Source organism: Symphodus melops (assembly GCF_947650265.1).
Source record: "Symphodus melops genome assembly, chromosome: 10".
NCBI lineage: Eukaryota > Metazoa > Chordata > Actinopteri > Labriformes > Labridae > Symphodus > Symphodus melops.
In genome coordinates this window covers 8,624,019-8,646,696 of record NC_136700.1, presented here as the reverse complement: position 1 = coordinate 8,646,696, position 22,678 = coordinate 8,624,019, and the positions used below count along the sequence as shown (strand labels likewise).

The 22,678-nt window shown below is 39.2% G+C and overlaps 2 protein-coding genes across 5 annotated transcripts in view; one reads left to right on the top strand and one right to left on the bottom strand.

Annotated features, from left to right (window-relative positions):
* Nucleotides 1-3,069, bottom strand: part of jam3a (junctional adhesion molecule 3a) — a 9,281-nt gene extending 6,212 nt beyond the window's left edge. The window contains 2 exon segments of the mRNA XM_079353698.1: nucleotides 2,911-2,976; nucleotides 2,979-3,069. Of these exon segments, the coding sequence (XP_079209824.1) occupies nucleotides 2,911-2,976; nucleotides 2,979-3,054 (142 nt within the window). The 5' untranslated portion in view covers nucleotides 3,055-3,069.
* Nucleotides 3,070-14,970: 11,901 nt separating this feature from the next.
* Nucleotides 14,971-22,678, top strand: part of igsf9ba (immunoglobulin superfamily, member 9Ba) — a 65,881-nt gene continuing 58,173 nt past the window's right edge. For 2 of the 4 annotated variants that reach the window (XM_079353694.1, XM_079353695.1), the window contains exon 1: nucleotides 14,971-15,297. In XM_079353694.1, the coding sequence (XP_079209820.1) occupies nucleotides 15,234-15,297 (64 nt within the window). In that variant the 5' untranslated portion in view covers nucleotides 14,971-15,233. The remainder of the gene's footprint in view (nucleotides 15,298-22,678) is intronic. The other 2 variants (XM_079353693.1, XM_079353692.1) reach the window with 1 other exon arrangement.

The following is a 22,678-nucleotide window of genomic DNA, read 5'->3' as shown; positions in this document are numbered from 1 at the left end:
AGTGAGTTATCCGGGTGGGGGGGGGGGGGGGACTTTGTTTGTTTTCCAAACACCCTTCAAGTCCCTGCGATGGAAAGGAGACTCGACAAAGACTTTCAATTACGAGAAATGGATTGACGTTCGACATGAGCAAAATACACACAAGCGTCCCGATAGGAGAAGAAGAAACAACAAACAGACACTCAAAAACTGGGACGCTAACAATCTGAGGAATTTCAACATCACCACTTGTTTTTCTAATGGCTAACTAAATTAACGTTTTCATAAGTCCCCTAATAGTGACAAAAGATCCTTTGGGTGACCTTTGTTGCAAGTCACCCTCCCTGAATTTGTCTCTGACAAAAAAAAAAAAAAAAAAGTAATAGCAAAAGTCCTTTGAAATGTGTTCTCTGTTTGACCTTTACCAAGTAGGCCGTGGGAAAGAATACCCGGGTCAATTAACAAGACAATGTCTCACTCATAACTAAAACCAGCTTAGGACAATGGAATTCCCAAACGATGGCTATGTCCCCCCCCCCCTCTGTGACACACATATAGGCTGAGGAGATGACAATATTTTTGAATGATGAAAATAATCTCAGGGCTTGCTGGAAAGCGAACACAGGCTGTTTTTTTTTTGTTTTTTTTATATAATCCCTGTTTTATTGTAATGCAAAGACAAAGTAGGACTATAGTCTGTTCGGAGAGAGAAGCGCTCCTCCTCAATATCCACATTCTGAAAATCCTCTTATGCTCCAAATATCAAAACAAGTAGCCCATCCTTGTAACAAACCGAACTGTTGTACCAGTGAATCTATAAAAAGCCCTTTTCCCAGACATTCCAGCGCAAGCCGCTGCAAATATGCTGAAGGCAGAGTGAGCTTGGAAGCGACATGGAGAGACTGGAGGACCACTGGGACTGACAGCATAATGGAGTGACTGTGTAATAACAACTAATCACTCCGCTAGATTAGGAGGAGACGGTCATGTTGTCAGAAGGACTTGAGGGAAATTTAGGAAAGGAACTGTGTTTTTTTTGTTTTTTTGCCCCGACACTGCAGGAGAGAAACACAGACATATGATGAAGCTTGAACGGGTTTAACCTCTGCAGTCCCGCTGACACCGACAGTGCAGCACGCAGCACGAACACGGGGATGGGTTTTTAACGGAACACGTCAGGACACAAATTTAGAGTAAAAAAAAACCAAAAACATAAAACGTCAGCAAATTCATAAAATCTGTTCATTAGTTAGATAGTCAAAGCAAATTTTTAGATAATCAGTCAGTATTTGATGTCATTTTGAAAAATCAATACCAAAGATAAGCTGGTTACAGCATCCACAGTGAAGACATTTGCTTTTCTCTTTGTCTTTATTGGTGTAATGTCGATACTTTGAGGGGTTTGGTAAATGCTATAAGCCATATATGAATACATTTCTTTGCCTTCAGGGGAATTTAAAGTGGTATTATAACAATTAATCCAAGGAGGAAAGAAAATACTAGTTTCCGTGTGCAAACATTGCACAATTCAAAAACAGTTTGGGATTTTTTTCCGACTTTGAAACTACCTCAAGGGGAAATGGTAGGAGGATGAAGAAAGGAAATAACTTCTTACTCCAAATTCACAATCGAAAGAATAAGGGCATGACATTAATTTTGTCTTAATTTAGGCAAAATAATTCAAATGAATGCACCAAGTTATACAGAGCACGACTTTAAAGACTGATTCATATTCGTGTTTTGAGTCTTAGTTGCAGACTAAAGCTTAAGGGGAGAATTGTAACACCACTTTTTTTTTAAAAACTTGAATTCAGTTCACTTCTCTCGCTGCTGTGGTAGTTATTTTATCCGGCGCGTTGGAGCCAAAACACACATGTCGTGAACATCACAAATGAAGCTTTGCCTGTCGGCCATTTGATTCACACTTGCAGGGAGGACATGGTAGGAAAGTCCATCACTCACTGATGCAAGAATAAAAAAAGCCATTTGGAAATCACCCACTTCACTGCCAGTGTTCACCCAGCAGCAGGGTGACCTCACACAGAGCGCAGCACACCAGAGGTGGATGCAAACAACAGATCACCAGGCACCAGCTGCATTGATTTGCACAGAAGCTCCAGCTGTTGTTGGTCAGTCAGTGGATGAAGATGAAGCATGTCCTTCTCCACCATGTCTGACCATTTAATTTCTCAAGTCTTGCCCCTTCGACCTGCCACAGTAATAAACGCTCCTCCAGCATTCATCCATCAGCATGTGATCACTAAAGGTTAAATCCAACACTTGGACAGGACTCAAGCTGGATAACAACTCGCTAACATGAACTCACATCATTTTTTGAACAGCACATTAAACAGCACGTTATGTCATGTGATTTCTGGTTCCTTCATCTCAGGGCTGACACTACTGTTGCCCCCCTTTTACCATGTGTTTCCCCTTTAATGTCGCCCAAAGTAACATCTATATTGCTTTGTTTTCATTCTGGAAATTCGTTCACTATTATGCGCCAGAACAACAAGAAACACACGAGCTAAATGTCGAGACGTGTTTCTTCAAAAACAAACAGACACTTTTCGCGCTACGGCGTTGTGTATGTTAGCAAACGCTGACATCAGTTCAAGTGTTAATACGTAAAAGATGCCCTGACAAACTACGTCATTTTACAGGTTTGCCTCGCACGACAGAAACGTAAGGTTAACGTAAACGAAATACATACTCAAACGAGTATAAGACAATTTGTTTTATTTTAAAAAAAAAGCTTCAATTTATAACCCTTTCTTGGTTCATCTAAATCTGTTTTTGTCAAGCTAACATCTGGTGTCACGTTAGCATTGACAGATCCGTTACAGATGCATATTTAACTACGGTCGCCGTGCTTTTATAACGCTCTAATAACAACGAGGGGGAAAAAACGGAAACAAAACGTGAACTTACCCAGGCTGGTGTAAAGAATAAGACAAGCTATGAGTCGCACAATCGCCATCTTGCAGCTGTAATTTATGGGTTACAGTAGCTCACACTCAGCACCTCTGAGAGGTATGAGGATGGGGGGCAGAGCAGACTGGTGGATGTTGCCATCGACGAGTTTCCATAGCTACGAGGGTTGACCGGGTTGCTGCCCTGAACGTGGTCTGTCAGGCAAAAGGCGGCGCCAGGAAGCTTACTCCTCCTCCAAAAATAAGTGATGAAAGTATCAAGACTTTTTATGGTATGCGAGTTAAAGTACTATACTAATATGCAGTATATACATTACTACTTTTTATACCTGAAGATTTTAAAAAGGTTCCAAGAGCCACCTTTTAAAATAGGATTATTTAACTTCAAAATTGATGTTATCTATCCTATAAGCCTAGGTATTACATATATTACAATGTTCAGGTTGGAGTTGTTGACACTTATAAGGTGGGAATACCTTTGGTATTTGAAACAACAAGTGTCATTTTTGGGGTTTTAGAACAATGAACAATCAAAAAGTCCTTTAGCATAAGGAAACGATCAATTCTGCCAGATCATATATGTGGGGGAAGTCGGTATGATAGAAAACATAAATCTATTCAACAGATTTCCTACATGATTCAAATTGTACTTAGAAATGCATTATCTTGATCATATACCGCTTAATCAGTGAGACCAGATTATCAATGAATAATTCTGTTTGAAAACTTTGCTCTTAAAGTTGTAGGGTCTGGGGTTTGGCCAGGTAAATAATTGGTGAGTTTGGGAGCTCTCATCCAAGTTGCAATGCAGGTAAAAACGTATTTAAGTGATACATTTGTAAGAACATATTAGAAGAACGAGCCTGCACTCTCTTTCAGCAGGTGTCAGAAATACAAACGTCATTCTTACTTGCTACATCAATAAGTTCTCTGTATTTTAAAGTAAGTCCATGGCACTTTTACCCTTTATCCTTTTCAACTCTGTTGCACTTTGAGATTTTAAAAATGTAAAGTGCTTTACAAATAAAATGTATTATTATTTTTTATTACTTGTCCAACATTTTTAAATGTGGCTGGCCATTGAGACTCTGCTGTAATCCTTTTCTTGTTCTGCACAAACTTTTCTTCTACTTATCATTTTTTCCCTCTTTAGCTTCATTCTTTCTTTTTGTAGTCCTCTGAGGCTGGCTGAATGAACAGCTCCTTTGATGAGTCACTAGTCACTCGCTTTACTTCATCAAAGCATGCTTAGTCCTATTCATGTTGATTTGACTGGTTTTGCTATCTTGACGTCATCTCTAGAAAATCTAAAAAGGTTGAATACCTAAATATCTACCCTAAGTATGCTATTTAAACTTCTGTTAATGTTGTGGGCAATCTTATTTTGTAGTTAAAATTGTGCTAAATGGACATGCAATACAGAATGCAATACAGATCTATTTAAATTACTTTATGAATTATGACAGGATTAATGAACTATGGCATCATAATCATTGTATTGCTCAGGTTTTCTTTTAACTCTCTATGTTATTGGGGAAAAGGCTTCAGATTGAATAATGTGAACAGCCTTGACCTGTGGTGACATGATTAGGTTTATTTATAGGAGCGATTACTTGCACCACCACATACCCCGTTCTCCCGATGCATTTATACTCACCAAGCGCTTCATCCATCTCATGTTTGCACAATCTAATATAAAACAGTACAACAGCTTTGCAATACACTTTGCCTTTTCAGCTAAAATAAAGTTCAGTTGTTATAGGCACCATCAGAGGGTTATGTATGATGCCACATATCTAGAGGTTGTGTGATGTTGATGAGGAATGGATTATATGTAGTTGTTTCCCCAAAAAAATCGCGCCAGAATTAAATACACAAGAATTGCTTTAAATATTTTTTAATATAAATAATGCATTTTGGTACAAAGGAACCCAGTATGACCTCAGTAATAGACATAAAATAGAATAATAATCATACTATTTACACAAAGTTTAACCATCGCAGTGTATTTAATCCTAAAATCCTGTTTTCACCTCTCTTTGACCTTTCACATAACAGTGTACTCATTTTCTGTATACATGCCAGCCACAGTGTGCTTTATTGCATCTTATTCAAACAGTTGAATACAATAAATTCATCTATGTTATATATGGATCCATGTTAATACCCCCCCTCACTGCCCAATTTATTTTCCTTAAATTTAGAAACTAATGTGAAAATGTATGAGGTGATTTTGCATGTAAATTGCCTTAAATTACCGTTAGAATAGCTATTGATCTATGTTCTTTCAATGAGTGGAATGGGTTATGTATTTAAGGCTTGGAATAAGTAGAAGTATAAACTGACAGGAGATTGAAATTGTCATGTTAAAAAATTAAATAGGCTACAATTTGCAGTAATTTCATAGAAGACAAGTATAAAACAAATGCTGTCTGGGAAAGTGTGGACCTATGCCCTCTTGTGGTAATGTGTGTGTGAGCAATTGAAGGAACATGCCGAAATTCTAATCTCATACTAACTCACACACGTGTTTTTGAATATTTAATGAGTACTTAAGTCATCTCTAGTAGTTACATTTTTTTAAATACCAGGGCACCATTCGATTTCATTTTATTCTTTAGGAGGAAGATCATTTCACGTCTATTTTTTCCACAAATGTGGCCAAGCTAGAACCACAGAAACACTAAGAACGTTTAACAGATGTGTAATTTATTACAACAGATAATCTGCAGAATGTAAGTGGAGAAAAATGCTAGAATGGTTCTTTTGTCTGAGTCCTTAGTATACTTTTAATATGAAATACTGTAGCACTCGAAAACTATTGTGCTGCCTTTTTTATTACAAAAGAGACAAGTTACAGTTTGTTTGTGACACCCCCATATATAGTGTGACTTGAAAATTTGACAAACAGGTAAATGTCATTGAGAGCCAATTTAGTGTTGGTGCCGTTTGGTTAATGGCTACAGGGTTCTAAACATGTATAAATTGGATTATATGCATGTTGACTTTTCTAACTAAAACAAAAAGACAACTAAGAAAGTTGAAGTAATTTTACACCATTTTAAATTCAAAAAGTATTGCTTTAGAACTCAGCCCACATCACAATCTTGGCATCACAACATCGGAACACATTGTAACTTTGGCTGATTTCATATTCAGTTGATGTAAAAGTCCTTAAAATTGCACTTTTTCTGCCCTGAAGGCCAAAAAGTGTTGATTTGTGATTTGAAACCCTTGCAAAAAAAGACAGATTATTTCATAATTTAGATAATATAATACCAATAAAGCTAATGTAGGTACATGGTGGAAATACTCAATCTATCTATCCACATCTGTCTGTCTGTCTGTCTGTCTGTCTGTCTGTCTGTCTGTCTGTCTGTCTGTCTGTCTGTCTGTCTGTCTGTCTGTCTGTACCGTAAACATTACCTGTAAGAACACATTGAGGGCAAAATGGCATCTACTCACTACAAGGGCATCAGGACGGAAGATGGACCTTAAACAGACAGGAAATGCCTCAACATCATAGTGTCAGACATTGATCTCTTCAGTCAATGGCCATTTGTCCTTTGAACAACATGATAAATCAAATAATTTTACCACTTGCAAATGTGTTCCACGACATTAAGACATCACTGATGGTGCAAAATGCAAAAAATGTGAAAAGGATTAAGAAGAATATGAAACATCTATCGCACACTCTTCTGTAGACAGGTATGCTGATGACAAATGGACCCTTTCTGATAGAATTTACATTATTTATGATCAAAATCAATCATGTTTTCATGCTTAAACGTATCAACAGCTGCTTTTTAATTCCTGCTTACAACCAGCAGGTGGCAGTGTAAAACCAGACATTACTGCAGGTGTCACACACAAACAACAGCTCTATCTCTGTAATGCCAGTAATTATATTCATATTATAAATGTTCTGTTTTTTTACTCTTTAGAAATGTCATATTTTTATTTCTGTGTTGTTTTTTTTTTGTTACAGTGAACTAAACTCACAGATAGATGTTTGTTATCTTAATATCACACCCTAATCCACACCTTGAATTATAAGACTGAATGAACTTTTTACCCTCTTTGAATACATACTGTTTGCCCTCCTTCGTTGCACTAGCTAGTATTGTACATGCTACATTGCGAGGTGATAGTTGCCCTTTGTTGCAGCTCATAGAAAGTTGTACATTTGTATTGTATGACAGATGCAGTGACACAATTAAGAACTGTATTCTTTTTTAAGGTTCTCAATAAAAAGCCAGGAGCCTGTTTGTACTGTAATTTCAGTGCCAGAATATTTGCATCACAATTTAATCATAGCGACGGGGAACATTTTAGCCTGTTCATACATCAAGTCAATTGAGGTGAATCTCATTCTGAGGTGATGCCATCACTTCAGCAAAGTGAGCCATAATCCAAGTGTTGCTCATGGTAAACTTCATTTCCTGTCATATGTACAAGATTCTATGTCTGTGTCTGAAAGCATCATTTGCAATGTATATATCCAATAATATGAGGAACTCACTCTGCTGTTAGTTTCCGATTTAATATCCACACTCGTCTATCCACTCTCAACCCCTCTGAGCTTCTGTTCCTGTAAGCTTGACAGACAGGTCTAACACCAGCTCAGCTGTTTAAGGTGTGCAGCGTGTTGGAATAAGCACAGGATATGAAAGCATATCAGCAGGCAATAATTATGCAAAATGTGTGCTGAAATGAAACAGCAAATGTATTTTGCATGAAAGAAGATTATAATACTCAGGTGCTGTGGGTCGAATAAATGAAATAAGTTTTTTTTATACTCTTTCCAATAAGCGTTGACATCTGCAGTATATTGCTGTTGTATTATAGTTCCAATAAAACAAACAACGGTTGGTGGGCTTTAATCTCGTCAAACGTAGACAAATTAACAAGAATAGAATAAGACACTATTCCAACATTTCATATAGTTTAATAAATTTAAAATTAAATAATCCCTATAATGTTAATAACCTCCTCAACCCCAACAGAAATCTGATGCTCCATCTCTAACCAATGATTGTTGGAGTTTTTGCTGAATAATGAGAAAGCTGTATGGAAAAGCTTACTTCTTCTATTTTTCAGACAGTTTTGCATTGAAAAAAACCCCAGAAACTTAATCTTGTTTATCTCAATCTCACGCGTGTATCTAATTGTAAACGAACATTTCGAAATTACGTCTGCACATTTCTGAGACTCTTCATGAAGGTAAGAACAAAAAAACATGCAAAAGTGGGATTTATATGTCATAAAGTCTCATACCTTTGACTCACATTATAGATATGATACATGATATCCATGCTCTGGGATAATGGTAACAGGGATAGAATTGATAATGGTTCTCCAAGTCTTAAGTGATTCAAAGAAATGCTAATGTATACTATATATGGCTGTATATTGGTCATAACCGTCACAGTTTCTTTGATGGATGTTCTTATCGCTAAGTAACCTTCTGTGAGCGTCTAAAACCTGCTCTTTGAAGATTCGCAGCGAGCCCCCAACCCCCCTGTGGCAGGTAATGTAAGTGTGCATTTAAAGCAAGCAGTTTGATATGTATATTTCTTATTGTTCTTTTTTTCTTTCAAATCCCCCTAAAAAGTCATTCTATAAACTGCAGTGTGCATCCAGTCCTTAAATTGTGAGTCCTCAGGCTTATGAGTGCTATTTTTGGTCTCCACTCTTTGTTTTACATACTGTACTGGAGATTACAGCTGACTTACATTCAGCTATAGCTTTTATTAAAAAAAAAAAAAAAAAAAAGCTGCAGCCCAATAATTGTCAACAGTGCTCTTCTGAGCAGCAGTGGGACTCAAAAAAGGCAGCAGCTAGAGGTTTAGATATAGTGGAGGGATTAATCCCAGACATGAAAACCTCAATGAAAAAACAGGGAAACCCGAGACATGAGAAAAAAAAAACTAAGCAACAAAACAGGAAAGAACAGATTATTGTTAATCTCATAGGAGCGAGAAAGCAGCGTACAGGTCACATAATCACTTCAAGAGAATCAGGACGGAAGATGGACCTCAAACATGTTTTTTTTTTTTTTTGACATTTTCTACATTATTGTTACAGAAGAGTATTTCTTTGGTTGTCAAAATATAAGTATCAACAATAGAAGGTATTTTTGAATAAAGTTCTCGTCATTGTTTAGCTTTTGTATCTGAGGACTATCTGTTACTATTTCTGCTACATTGTACATTGTAAATATGGCATTTACTGTCATTTCTGCATACATCTAAGGCTAATAATTTTATCTATACTGTTCATCGAGTCAAACAATGCATCATCCCATAAATCGGCATATGTCTGTTGTCACTGTCCTATAAAAACAAAATAATATTTTCCTCTAAAATGTAGTTAACTGAAAGTTTATAGCGACATGAAATGTGAAAACTCAAGTTCAGTACCTCAGGTTTATAGTGACTGAGTGATCTGTCCATAAGATTTGCCTTGCTATGTTCTCCATGACAACTATACAATTTAATTATTGCTCCTTTTTAAGCAGAAGCACGATATCTGGCAGCAGGTTGTAGCCTTTCTCTTTGGTGAATCATCAGTCCTACACATATTAAGCTTACGCATATGTGGGAGTGATAATTTACTGTAAACCTCTTTTGTGAATATGTTAATTTAGCTCTTCACGTTTTTTTTTAAATGCACATGTATTGTAAACCAAAATCAAAGGACATTCTGTGTCATCTCTACTGGAATTTTGAATATGATTATTCTCACTAAATCTGTCTTTAGAGTGAGTCTGTAAATGTAATCACCGAACACAAGTGTCAGCAGGTAATTGTGGCAGTTTTAATAACTCTCGAGCAGAAGAAACAGTCTAACCTCGATATCCACAGTTATATTAACCACATGGGAACAGGCTGTACTGATCAGCTGGCTGGCAGGCTGCATTACAGAGCACTGCAGAAAGTTTTTTTATTGGCCGCAATGGGATTAACTCTCAGAAAAGTTATCAGAAAAACAATAACGGACTAAATGTGCTCCTCTCTGTCTTTCTTTAACGCACAGAGTTTTTATCCCCCTGGCCCTAGAAAATGAACGCCTTGTTCTTCATGCTGTCAACAGACTTTCAGAGAGGCTAAATGGTGGTAGGATGCTGTATAGAGAACATATGGACATATCAAGAGTCTGGAATTAAAATGTACAGCTCAATTAACACTGGTATAAATAGAGTTCACAAGTTTGCTAAAAGACGGCAGGATGCAGGGGGAGAGAGATGTTTAGAAAATGGATGATTTCAGCGTGATTAAAAGAAACAGGCAGATTTAGGTTAATTATATGTTCAACCTACCTTTGCTTGAACTGGATGTGTCAAACAAGGAGCTCTATAGGAAATAAAGTTAAAAGTGAATAGAAATTCACACTATGAGTGATTTTTTTTTTTTGTCATTTACTTTCATTTTAATTTCTGAGGTGAAAACAACAGATATAGCTGCAGTTAGGCACACTAAGGAAGGTCCAATTGTGGCCATATTTTACCCCTCACGTCCACCAGTGATGACAACTGAACATGACATGTGATTCTTGTGTGAGGGGAAAAGCGAGGAATGAAAGTGACTTCGAGGCCCTATAAGCCCCCCTGCTAACACAGAGCATGTTCCTATTAAAAATCGGCTGCCTGAAACACAAAGAGGGAGAACAATCTCAGAATATAAAACATAAACTTCAGTTGAGACAGTATCATCCTCTGATAAAGTCAGAGGATCTAATTGCTCTGCAAATGGGAAGTGGTGAGAGAAGAGAAAGCAAAAAAGCTTTGCTTCCAGTCAGAGGCACTTGGTACAAAATAAGACCATGGGCAAGACGTTTTATATATATTGCGTATTAAAAAAAAATCAGAAATGTCTCAATTACAGACCAAAAAAATCAAAGCCCATAACTGTGCCGCTCAAGTGTCTTTTGGTATTAGACCTCAATGGGGAATTCTCTCAAGGTCACCTGATTCTCTGCTCTTCAGTTCAAAATCAGATGTGCTCTGCTGTTGAGGCTATGATTTAATTATTAAAGAACACAAAGAGAGAGTGTCATTAAATACAACTTATTTTTCGATATCCCACTGGCTACAATTGCTTTTCCCACAAAAAAATATCTCTTTCTGGCCTCAGTGTCCTTCCTCAGAGCTTGAGGAGTGATTGAAATCAGCCAAATTAGATTCTCTTATCTATAATTTATCAGTTTCTGCTCGCAGTACAGTATAGCCTCACACAAGAGGATTAACTCTACAAGAACAGCTGCATGTTTTCCTTTTGTACATAATGTTTATATTTTAGCATATACATAATATATTCACCTGAAGGTTTATTCTCTATCTACCACAAAACATAACTGCGCTGTACAAATTCTTGCACTTCTATTTAGATGTTTAACTCTGTTTTTCCACAGTTTGACATTGTGAAAGTGACTCTTACTGCTAGTTTTACTGCACCTTGAACACAAAAGAAAAGAAAAATCTCAAACATACAAAAGTGTGTGGTTATTTAATATACAAAACTATTTAAAGTTCTTCTGGTTTGTTGTGTCAAACACTACTGACCACTAATGGTCAAATTATGATTACACCACAGTGTAAAGCAGCATGAGAATAAGACACCCAGAGCTGATAAAAACACCATAAACAGACATACAACAGAACATCTGTTTAGCAGCTGGCGTGCATGACATCTTGTTTTGTGCAGGCAGGTTAGTCAGCTGCTGCAGGCTGACTGACTAGTGCTGGACGGGGGCCTCGGTGTACACATCCATATGTCTCTTTCACTGAAGCATCCCGGCCCGTGCAAGCGAACAGCACTATGTAGGGATTCACTAAAAATGGAAGGACAGAAACAGGACAAGAAAAAAACGTTGCTTAGGTTAGTTATTAAGAGAGCAATCTGAGTTTTTACCGCTTTTTTATCTGTTTTTCTAGACATCAGTTTAGTAAATAAAATTGTTCCAGCACAAATCATTAACACTCTGGAAAAATCCTACAGGACAATAAGCCGAGTGCTTTCTTGCAATTATTTTTGTAAGGACACCTGAAAGGCGCTGTTGAATTGTTTAGCATATTGGTGGTTTCCATAAAGACATAGCCACGGACATATCACCCATTAGTTTGTTGACTGCCTCGATTTAACTCGAATGGGAATTATTTTTAAACTTATCTCCCAAACTATCAAGAAAGAAATGAGTTGTAGATAAAAGCTTTAGGTAGAGGCTTCATTTCTCAGCCCTGGAGGTTACTATTTGGTTGCTGCTTCATACAAGCAAATCTCTTATTTATGCAGCTTCGGTGTAACGTAGCTTTTTAGAGTAAATTCGTGTTACAGCTTGAGTGTACATGTGGATGACAACAGGACCACTTTTTTTTTCTCATTCCTCTGAGGTTACAAGTTCAAACATGAACAAGAAACTTAATAAAAGAGTACGGTAATCTAATGAGTCAAGCAGATAACAAGAAAAATGAGCAGTTTTAACTGCAGACGATAATCCTGAAGTTGTTACCCAGGCAGAGACACTTGTCCCTGCTGCATTTAAAAATTCAAAAAGGTTCCCTCCCTGCCCTTTGGCTATGTCCTGTGTGTCCACTTAAAGAGCCTAAAGCTAATGCTGTTGTTGCATAAGAGATTATCTTAACCATTGTTATCTTTGCCCTGGCTTTTAGAAATCAAATTCTATTGCATTAAAAAAAAGGAATAATCTCTCGTGTGGTTTATGAAGCCAATGTTATGACATGCGAGCGTCACTAAGGAAACAGGCTGCTGAATGTAAAGTCCTACAGTGTGTTAGTGTTGTGTCAGCACTCGTGTAACTTTAGGTGTGTGCTGGTGGGGGCTGTGTGTGTAATGTGACCTTGTGTTGCCATGCAGCAGTCACAACTCCCCTGACAGTCATTGTGTATGTCAGATGGTCCTCCACCTTCAAAAAACGGCCCTGGCATTGACAGAAACTCTTCTAACATGCAGCGCTCTCTGTGGAGCAGAGATCCTCAGATCCTCCTGTTGAGTCATGCAGCCATGACGACACAGGAACCCCCGCTAAGCAGATAGAAATAATTAGGATCCATAACTTGTGAGTCATACGTACGCTTCAGTTGTAAGGATAAATAAAGAGCCAGTATACTGCTCTCTTAGAAGCGTAATTGTCAGAGAAGGCCTCCCTTCAACACTGAAGCATAGTCATCTCTGTATGTACAGTAGCATGGTGTGCCAAGCTGTGAGTGAAGGGCCCACCACATGCAAATGAATGTAATAGTTTTTCCAAGAACACTCATTTTATCTTTCAAGAAAAGTAACGTGTGTTGGAGTTTTAAGGAAATCAATCATACAGTAAAATGTTCTTTTACAGTAGTATTTATTGATTAGTTTTAGATGGCCAATACTGTAATACTAGTAAACTGCCCAGGTTTTCAGAATAAAAGCAAACACTACAGAAAAGTCAGATGATAATGCACAACTGTGTAACCAGAAAATTAAGGCTACTGTAGCTACTCAGAGGAAAACTGTGATTCAGTTGAATTCACATTGATCATCAAGCATCACAGGGCAGCGTTTAGTTTGTAGAAGTAGCAGTAAGCAGTATAGCCTTAATAAGTTTTCCAGATCAATACAATAGAATAGAATACTGTCTCAGTGGTAGGAGGTTGAAATAAACAAACAACAGAGAACAACTGGTAAAAACAACAACAAATAATGACACAGAAAGTAATAAATTAATAGTAAAAGTAAGCACAATAGCACTTGGAAATAGGCAGCCAATAACCATACAGCTGACAAATTAAAAGGAAAACACTGCATGAATTTAGTTGAGGAAACAAACTGGTACTACAGCATCTATGCACCAAATAATGTCAAATAATGCCACTGCAACCTTTATGGCATTTGGAGCTCAGAACATCAGAAAGTAAAGTGAAGCACAAACATGTCTTCAGACTACTTTCATTTGTAACCCAAACTGAAAAATGAATTGTTAAATTGTATAATCTGCCTGTATTTCAATCTTCTGAGAGGTAAAGAGTGATAAAAATGTTGCCTACATATAGGCTACATAAATATTACTCAGCAGGATTTTGCAAGACCCCCCCCACCCCCCCCCCCCCCACACACACACACACGCACACACTTTTTTTAAAATACATTTTCTTTGATTTCAGACAGTCTCAATAAAAGGGAAAAGGGAGTGGAGGGAGACAGACAAAATCAGACAGACAAACAGACAGGCAGACATATGCCGAGACAAAAATGTGACAAACACCGAAAAATCCCAGATCCCAGATTACTCTTATATTTATCACGAAGTAACACGCAGCAGACTGTTAAACGGCCAGATTTGTGTGAGATTTGAGCAGCCGAGAGGCGTTACTCACACACACATGGGCGCTATGGTTTCTCTGTGGTCATGCATGTAGTAAGAAAAAAAAAACCCAGAGGGAGTGAGTGTGAGGCAGCCTTATCAGTGTTAACCATGTGTGCGCAATGGGCTTGAGTCTGATGGAGCTGCATACATCCATCCGTGCGCTTTCTTAGACGTCGAGGGGGGAAAAAACACAGAGGGGGAAAACGGAATTGTATCTGTCGCCACACCCATCACATAAAGCCAGACACGCGCGCGCGGCGGCAGCAGTGGCAAAAGAGAGCGTCTTATGTCGGTGACAGCGACATGACAACAGCCGAAGGCTATGGGTGAGCGACGAATGAGTCACACACATCTACCAGCGTCCCCTCTCTTTCAAGACAGAAACACTAAACCCCCAGAATATATACCAATATTAATATGAGTGATCATGCTAAAGGATGTGTGTTTGTGTAAATGGATGATGGGCGGTGATGGTGCACGTGGGGGCCAGTTTAAAGGAGAGGTATTTAAAGATGTGGACACGTCTCTCTGTCAATGCGCATGATACTGCGGTTCCACTACTATGGCACGCTCCAACTCACCTTGAATCGGCGCTCCTGTCATTCGGGTGCGGGGCTTGTACGGAGGACCAATACACGCCCCAAAGCCTCAATCAGCAGCCAATCCAATGAGGGCAGAGGCGGACCTGTGGCTGCATTCTCACACTTGGTTTCACTATGCGCTCGTAAAAACGGCTCCGTCTACTACAAACGCGGCGGTGCAGGTGCTCTGTCTCTTCGGGAGAGGATGCGGATGGAAGGACGGGGGAGGGAAGGGATGAAGGGAAACGCCACGAGGAGAGAAAATAGGATATGAAAAGGGGGCTTCTGCCGAAAAGACCGTGAGGTGCAAGGTCGAATATGAGAGATTGGTTGAACGGGGCACTTTGCGTGGTAATAGCTGGTCGGCAATAGTACTATGATTTGGTATGTGGCCACTCTGATAGCAAGTGTATTCAGCACCAGAGGAACGGCCGCTCAAGGTGAGTTGAAGTGCAATATATCTCGTGCCGCACAAAGCATATTATTTCTGCTGTGGTCGCGTGCGCTTGCTGCTGCATTTTCTTTTTCTGCGCGAGCTCGAGTGAAGTGTGGGGCTTTTTTTTTTACATTCTAACAAATGGCTGCATATCTCATATGTCACGTGAAAGTTCAGCCCTGCTTAAACCGTATCAGGGAAACGGCAATTGTCTTGAAATGGCTCACAATGCTTGACATGTGAGGCAGGATATTGGGTACAAATGTGTGGAATGATTGACCAATGCAAAGGGAGCCTGATTGATGAGGCTGTTTGGTGGCTCACAGGCCTGTATTGTGGGATCCATGAGGGGCTCATTCGTGTGATAAAACAAGCAGCATATTGGAGATAATGTCCCCGCTGCTGAGGGGAAATGTGTGCATTGTATCATAGCAAGCAGTCCCATTTGAGTTCTCAAGAGAGGGGTGTGACCGTCTCAGCCCTCAAGATGGAAAAGTACCTAAATAATGCATTGCATGTCAGATAAAATGCACTCTTGAATTGATACTGCATGCATGGGATGTGTATGCTGAATTCCACATTGCACATGGAGATGGTCAAAGTGGTGTGTGTGTGTGTGTGTGTGTGATTCAAGGAGGAGGCTACAGCATCACTTGCCTGCTGCAGATCTACCATAAACTGTTCATTACTGGAGCAACAAACTGCACAATTTCCTCTTTTATTCTTATATTTTCTCTGCACTCTCTGTATTGACCCATGTACTTACTTAACCTTGCTTTTCCACTCGTGTCCAGATGAGGGAGACATGTGCCAAGCTGTCGCCTGGTAACTGATCCCAATGACCCCCCTCACATACCCAGTCAGAACTGGTCTGCTCACAGGTCTGGCTCCTCCTGTAATGATAGCCATGATTAAGCTGAGCATAATGAATATAACACTTCCCTTAATGATGCAGCTGAAACATGTCTCTAAATGGTCTGACTGATCAAAGAAGAAATTCTCCATTTTATGAAAGGATAGATGAGGCTTAGAGAAACATGGACTTAAAAGGTGTTGTCTGGTATCGACACTGCAATGAGGGTGATTTACTTCTGGCTGCACCAGAGAGTCCCAAATCACAACGTAGTCTGCCAGTAATTACTAATGAGCTGGTCTACTTCCTCTACAGTGTCTGAGCCCAGTCTGATGCAAACACAGAGCTCCAGAAATTCCTCTTAAAAACCCAACTCTGACCAATATAACACACCTTTTTGCTAATTGAAGCACACGAAAGGATCACCGGAGATCAAGTACGTTTGACAATATTTACGCACTTTCGGTATCATAGCTGTTTGGTTGTATACATGAATTGCAGCATAATCGTTAAAGAAAATGCCTGTGTAAAGTTCCAAGTAAGAAAAGTACACTAAAAGAAATAAAAGGAAACATTGAGATAATAAGTGTCTTTGCTTAACTGAACATTTGTTGGAGCTCAAAGTTTAAGGAAATACGCTCGCCTGGCTCTTTCTAGTTGTCAACCCCAGCACTACCTCTGTTGCTCAGTATTCTTTATCATCTGGACTGTAAAATCACAGATTTGCCCGTTAAGGGGCGGCGTTCTTTGGTGGGAACTATGGACTTCCGTACATTCTTGTTCTCACCTTGAGATTCCAGGAAGTCACAAATCCAGAGTAATAATGTTTAGTTTTCATTTGATTTAAGCAAATTATTACAAGTTAACTGGTTAGCTTTACAATAGAGGGCTGGTAGAAGAAGGTACTTTTTGAGGGTGCCAGGCTAGCTGTCTCCCCCTGTTCCCAGTCTTTGTGCTAAGCTAACCGGCTGCTTACACGCGATTGGTTTGATCTTCTCATCTGCCTCTCAGCAAGAAAGAGAGCAAGAATATTTCCCCAAATGTCAACCTAAATCTTTAAATCACCAATATCAAATGTGCTGCCATCTTTAATCTAACCGTGACAGGAAGCTGCAAACTTGCTCTATTGAATGCCAAGGCCTAACATATACAGTATGTCAGCTGTTTTTACACCTGCCTTCCCCACTGAGAGCCAGCATCATCAATGTGTTAGGCTTGGAAATAATTCTAGCAATTAAAAAAAATCCTAAAATGAAGAACGCTTACTAATTTTCCATTGTCAGACCGAAGAGCCCTTATAACATGAATACATATTATTTTATTTCCTGGTGACTGAGAGATACTGGTCACATTTGAAGGTACCGGTGAACCTAAATCAAAGCAGATGGTCCAAAGATAACTCGCTGAAAAAAGCAAACAGAAGAACAGTTGGATAAGGGCAGCTCTGTTGGGCTGAGACATGGCTCCTTCCGCTTCAGTGTCTCATGTTATCAGTGCACTGAATTGTTCGGTGTTGGAAGTGAACAAAAGACTGATGATACTCAGGAAACACACGTTTCAACGTTTAGGTTGAGCAAGGATAAAAGAGAACCGATCTTAACCTCCAAAGGCCTTGTGGTTCTGTCGCCTTTACATGGTGCAAGCAGAATGGACTTGTTTGTGTATTAATGCCAAATACGTGTTCATTATAATAATGACAGTTTTGATCATCTTTTGATAACCTTGTCTACATGTGATACATGTATGCCTGCAGAGTAGTCTTATGGTATTGCAACACTTTAGCAGAGCTGCAGCAGCTTTGATGCTCAGTCTGTGTCCACACAGGATGCGTTCAAGAACAGCACTACATGTGTCTCTCCTGCTTTCTGGCAGCACTCAGCGTCCAACACACCAAAAGTGTGGTTCCACAATCCAAATGAAGGAACATAGACTTTTGCATGTGTAAACAAGCTTAGTTAAGATAGAAGTGTTATTATTTGTGTCAGGCACACACACACATGAGACGTGCTAAAAAGCATGAGAGAAACACAGAAGGACCTCTTCTGGTGCTTTTTTTGTTTTGCTGCAAAACACTGATTTACAGCTTAAATAAAAAAAAAAACAGTGCAGTTATAACTGCAATATAACTGTGTTGTCAGGCCATGGACAGATGACAGCACTGTGATGTAACTGGCAGGCAAAGAATCCAATGTTATGGCCAAATTGTGGTGCTGACGCTGGGTTTTTCAGACTAGAAATGGTAAAAGACTGATTGCAGCACCCGTTTCCAATGTTTCGTAGAGTCTCCTGCCTGTTAAAATAGACCAGAGTGGAGCGTTTTGTTGTCTTATGAGCCGTCAAACTCCTTTATGTCATTTTTCCATCACCGATGCAGCTCGTGATGTTTTTTTTTTTTAGAAAAACATTAAAGGCTGTTTTAAGTCCAAACTTGTAGTTAACAGCCTAGTTCTCTTAAACCAATAAGGTTTCTTGCACCTTGTCGATGACCTTGTCGATGGCGGTCTTATTCTTCTTGGCGAGTGTCGAAAGTGTTATTTTCTTTCAGTGAGCATTAGCTTGTGGATTATCTGTTGAAGTGTCCCAACAGATCCTCGAAAAACAAAAATCTGTTTCGCTATAATTCTATAAATAATTTTTTTTAATGTTTTATAAGCAAATAAATGATCAATATGTATTAAGGCTGTCAAACAGCAGTTTTTAAGTCCATGTTAACAATGCAAAGCAATTCTTACCGGTGTCTGTTCTCAAAGAAATGAATCCAAAGAAATGTACTGTGATTTTATATTAAAATTATTGCTGCACTGCTAAAACTGTGTGGGCTTAAACCATCATGTGGAGGCAGCTGGCAGCTTCAGAATGCTATTTTGTGACATGCAGTGTTTTGTTTAGTTTATTTATGTTATTATACTATATGAATTGTAATGAAAAGAAAAATTGAATGATACAGAAAAAGTAACAGTCAAAAACCATGAACCATGTCTTCTTACAAGCACTTTAATGCAGTATTTATTTATGCCACTAGGGGGATATTATTCAATGCAATAATCTTAGTTGGAATATGTATTATTTTACTTTGGATTAAGTTAATATTTCAAAAATGTGGGTAGTGAGTGTAAATTTAGTTTAGTGGGTAAAGCAGGCGCCCAATATACAGAAGCTACAGTCCTTGATGCATCGGTCACAGGTTCAACTGTCGACCACAACCATTGGGTACATATCTACCCCAAACTCTCCTTCAGTCACATCCTGTCTCTGGAGTTGGCCTATCAATTTAGCCATATGACACAAAAATGTTGGTTTTCTCTTTCTGTGGACAACGTCCCTAAGAAAACAAGCATGAAAGCCAAAATGATAAAAACATATCATGCACCAGTTTACATCATCTCGATTCACTGTATTTCTCAGGAAGAGATATAGCAAGAGAAAGATAACGGAGATATATTGCCACTGAAAGGCAAACAAATGAAACCTCCTGGGGTTGTTTTTCAATTTACAGCGGATTTGAAAAAAACAAAAAACAAAGGTTTTTTAATCATTTGGATAAAATGGGTACAAACTCAACAGAACACAAGTCTCGTCGTTTCTCAGACTTCGTCGTGACGTAATGCTATATTAACTGCCTGCCTGTAAGCACATAAGTCAGACAATTCAACAGAAAGTCTCCAGTACGAGCAATAAGTCACAGAAAATTAACGGTCAAAGAAGTTTCCTTGTGCCAAGTGTCCGTTGGGGAGGCAACATATGTTCGGGGCGACTCGAGGTTAGTTCAACAAAGTCAACGGTGACTTGGCAACAGATCAAGGTGGCACAAGAGGGACGCTGATGGCTATACAGAAGTAATTAAATGTCATTGGCAAGTGTAGGGGAGTGTTATATTTGAAGGACTATTTTCAGCATGACTCACTGATGGCAGACGGACCATCCTCTCAGGTCCTGTTCTGGGACTTTGTGTTTTTTAAGCTTTTGTTGCGCTGGCTTTTGACCAGATGGTATTCATCTGTACTGCCCTTCTTGTGAGATGGCTCGTTGATGTTTCACGGGACGCTGATCTCCCTCACGGACCGTGGCTTTGCACACTTGTTCTTGTCACTGGGTTTTTCTTCTGAAGGCGTGTCTCCTCACAGACAGAGCGATATGGAAGCAGACGGGATTTGTGGCAATGTCAAAACTGTCACTCAACATATCTGAGGCCTCCCAGTGGTAACAAAACAGCGTCTGAAAGCCCTCCTACTGCGTCTGGAGTCCACATTCTGTTTGGGGTTTAGATAGACAATGCTATCTTCACTTTTTGTGTGGTTTCTGGTGCTGTCTAGGACTTTGTGTGAGGCTTCTGTTCATGAGATGGTGGAGGAAATATTTTGACAGCAGTGCTGTAATTTGTCGAACATCTGCAGCCTTCTCTAAAGTTTTAATGATGTGGGTAAGGGACAGTTTCTTGAAACCGCCTCTGGGATATTTAGTGATGTCTTTTTATGTCTCTAAAACCACAATTTTTAAATCATGTCAAGTTGTTGGGGGGAGGGGGGGAGGGGGGCGGGGGGGGGGGGGGGCGGACATCTATAAGAATAAAACCCATCTTCATCCTTGAGAGCTCTTGCAGGCCCCGACAGTATTTTAGTGTTTCATCCTGGTGATGGGCACTTAATGATGTAGTACCACAGGGGTGCAGAGGTTGCTTTGGTTCTATTCAAAAGCAATTAGAAAAGGCAAATGTTTACTGGGAAAAAAAAAAAGGTTGAAGTGTACAGTTGGTTTAAGTTTAATGTCTTTTCTTCGCTTAGCTACAGACTTGTCTTTTTTTCCAGACAAAAAGTGATGCATGGTGATCTGGACGGAGCATCATACACTATCTGCAGCTGGATATCACATAGGGACGTGGGAGGCTTTTAATTACAAAAATCTACAGTTGTACTGTAGATAAGGCAGAGGGTGTGTGTTTTTAAAGCTGCCACCTTTATTGTAAAGCGCTGCTGGAAACACTGCTACTGATGCAATTACGGCAGCGCCATTTTACTGTTATGACGGTGGAGCTAATTTAAACTCAATAACGGAAGTTTAAAGATAAAATGGGTTCTATGCATTACACTCATACATGGTATGTTAAATGTTAAACAACCGTTGTCCCATAAATCTATTGGATATAAAAGATTTAAAACATTTAAACCCTGAAATGTTGTGGAGTATCAGAACATAGCAGTATGCTCAAGTACACTTCAAGTACATCCGTTTCAGCTCATAGGACTTGTTGTTAAAGAAGTCTCTGTGCAGCCCATGCAAACATCACTCCCTGAAACTAATAAACCTTAATTTAACCTCCTGTTTGCTCAGAGCATACACAGTACTCGCTCTTTATCATTTTTGTGTCATTTCTCTTCCTACCTTTCCCTATTTATTTTTTTTACTGTAAGTGTGTGTTTGTTTAACATATTTGACTGATGCTCTGACTTTGCTGCTAAGCTGTACTAAAAATGATTCTGTCTGACCAGATCATCATTTCTTCAGCAGACGTTCGGCACAACCCGATCTCTCCTATTCATATTTCTCCCCACTGTGCTCCCTTACTCACAATCATATGAGTAAATCTGAGTAATGAGCTTAGGAAAAGGCCTGTGCTCAAGCTGTGGATGGCAGACTCTCAGTACTGGGCATGTGCCAGCTCTTCCTGGTGGTGGTGCCCCCCCCCCCTTCTTTCCACCCAGTCCAGTCCCAGAGGAGTCCCCTTGCAAACAAGGCCTGCAGCATTCTGGGAAAGCCAGTTTATCTCGTCATGTGGTTGTGGCTTGACAAACTCTATCATTGTCTTTTTATATGCAGATCTGCTGTTAGTATTAGTTGCAAAATGTTGATATGGTGACTGAGATAGTGATGATGTTGAGCTAAAATCATTGGTATACAGAGGTCTATCAGTCTCTTATCATGCAGCGGCGCTTAGTCCTTATTGATCAGCCATTAATCAGGCGCTCGATTGCTAAATGGAAGGAATGATTACATTTTTTTTTTTAAATGATTCAAACTGAATATTAAAAGAACAGACAATGAGTAAATGCAATGTAATTCATGTCATTTACTTTAGTTAAAAATGTTTTTTTTTTTTTTTAACATATAGAGGCATACATTTGGGGAAGAGTCTGATAGTCTTTTATTATTTATTCCCTAATTTTTGAAGAAATTGCCAAATCACATTTTCACTATGTCGAGGTTGAAAACATGAACAACAATGTCATGATCATGGGCCATTGTTGTGCCATTCATTCCTGGTTCTGACATGACATCCGAAGTAAGTGATCGTTGGGTAGTTTTAGGAATATAGGTTGTATATGTATTTTCAGCTGGAAAACAGAAAAAGCTGAGGCTTGATTTTAAGGACACTTTTGTGGAAGGTCGAACCAACGAAGGTCCAGTCTTATTTTCAGATCATAAGACTCACAAACAAGCGATGATGGTGCGATATTGGCCTTTGGTGGGGGGTTTTGCACTCTGCTGGCGTGAAGTATATGTCTATTATATAACAACCTGAGAAGTCCTTGAAGAA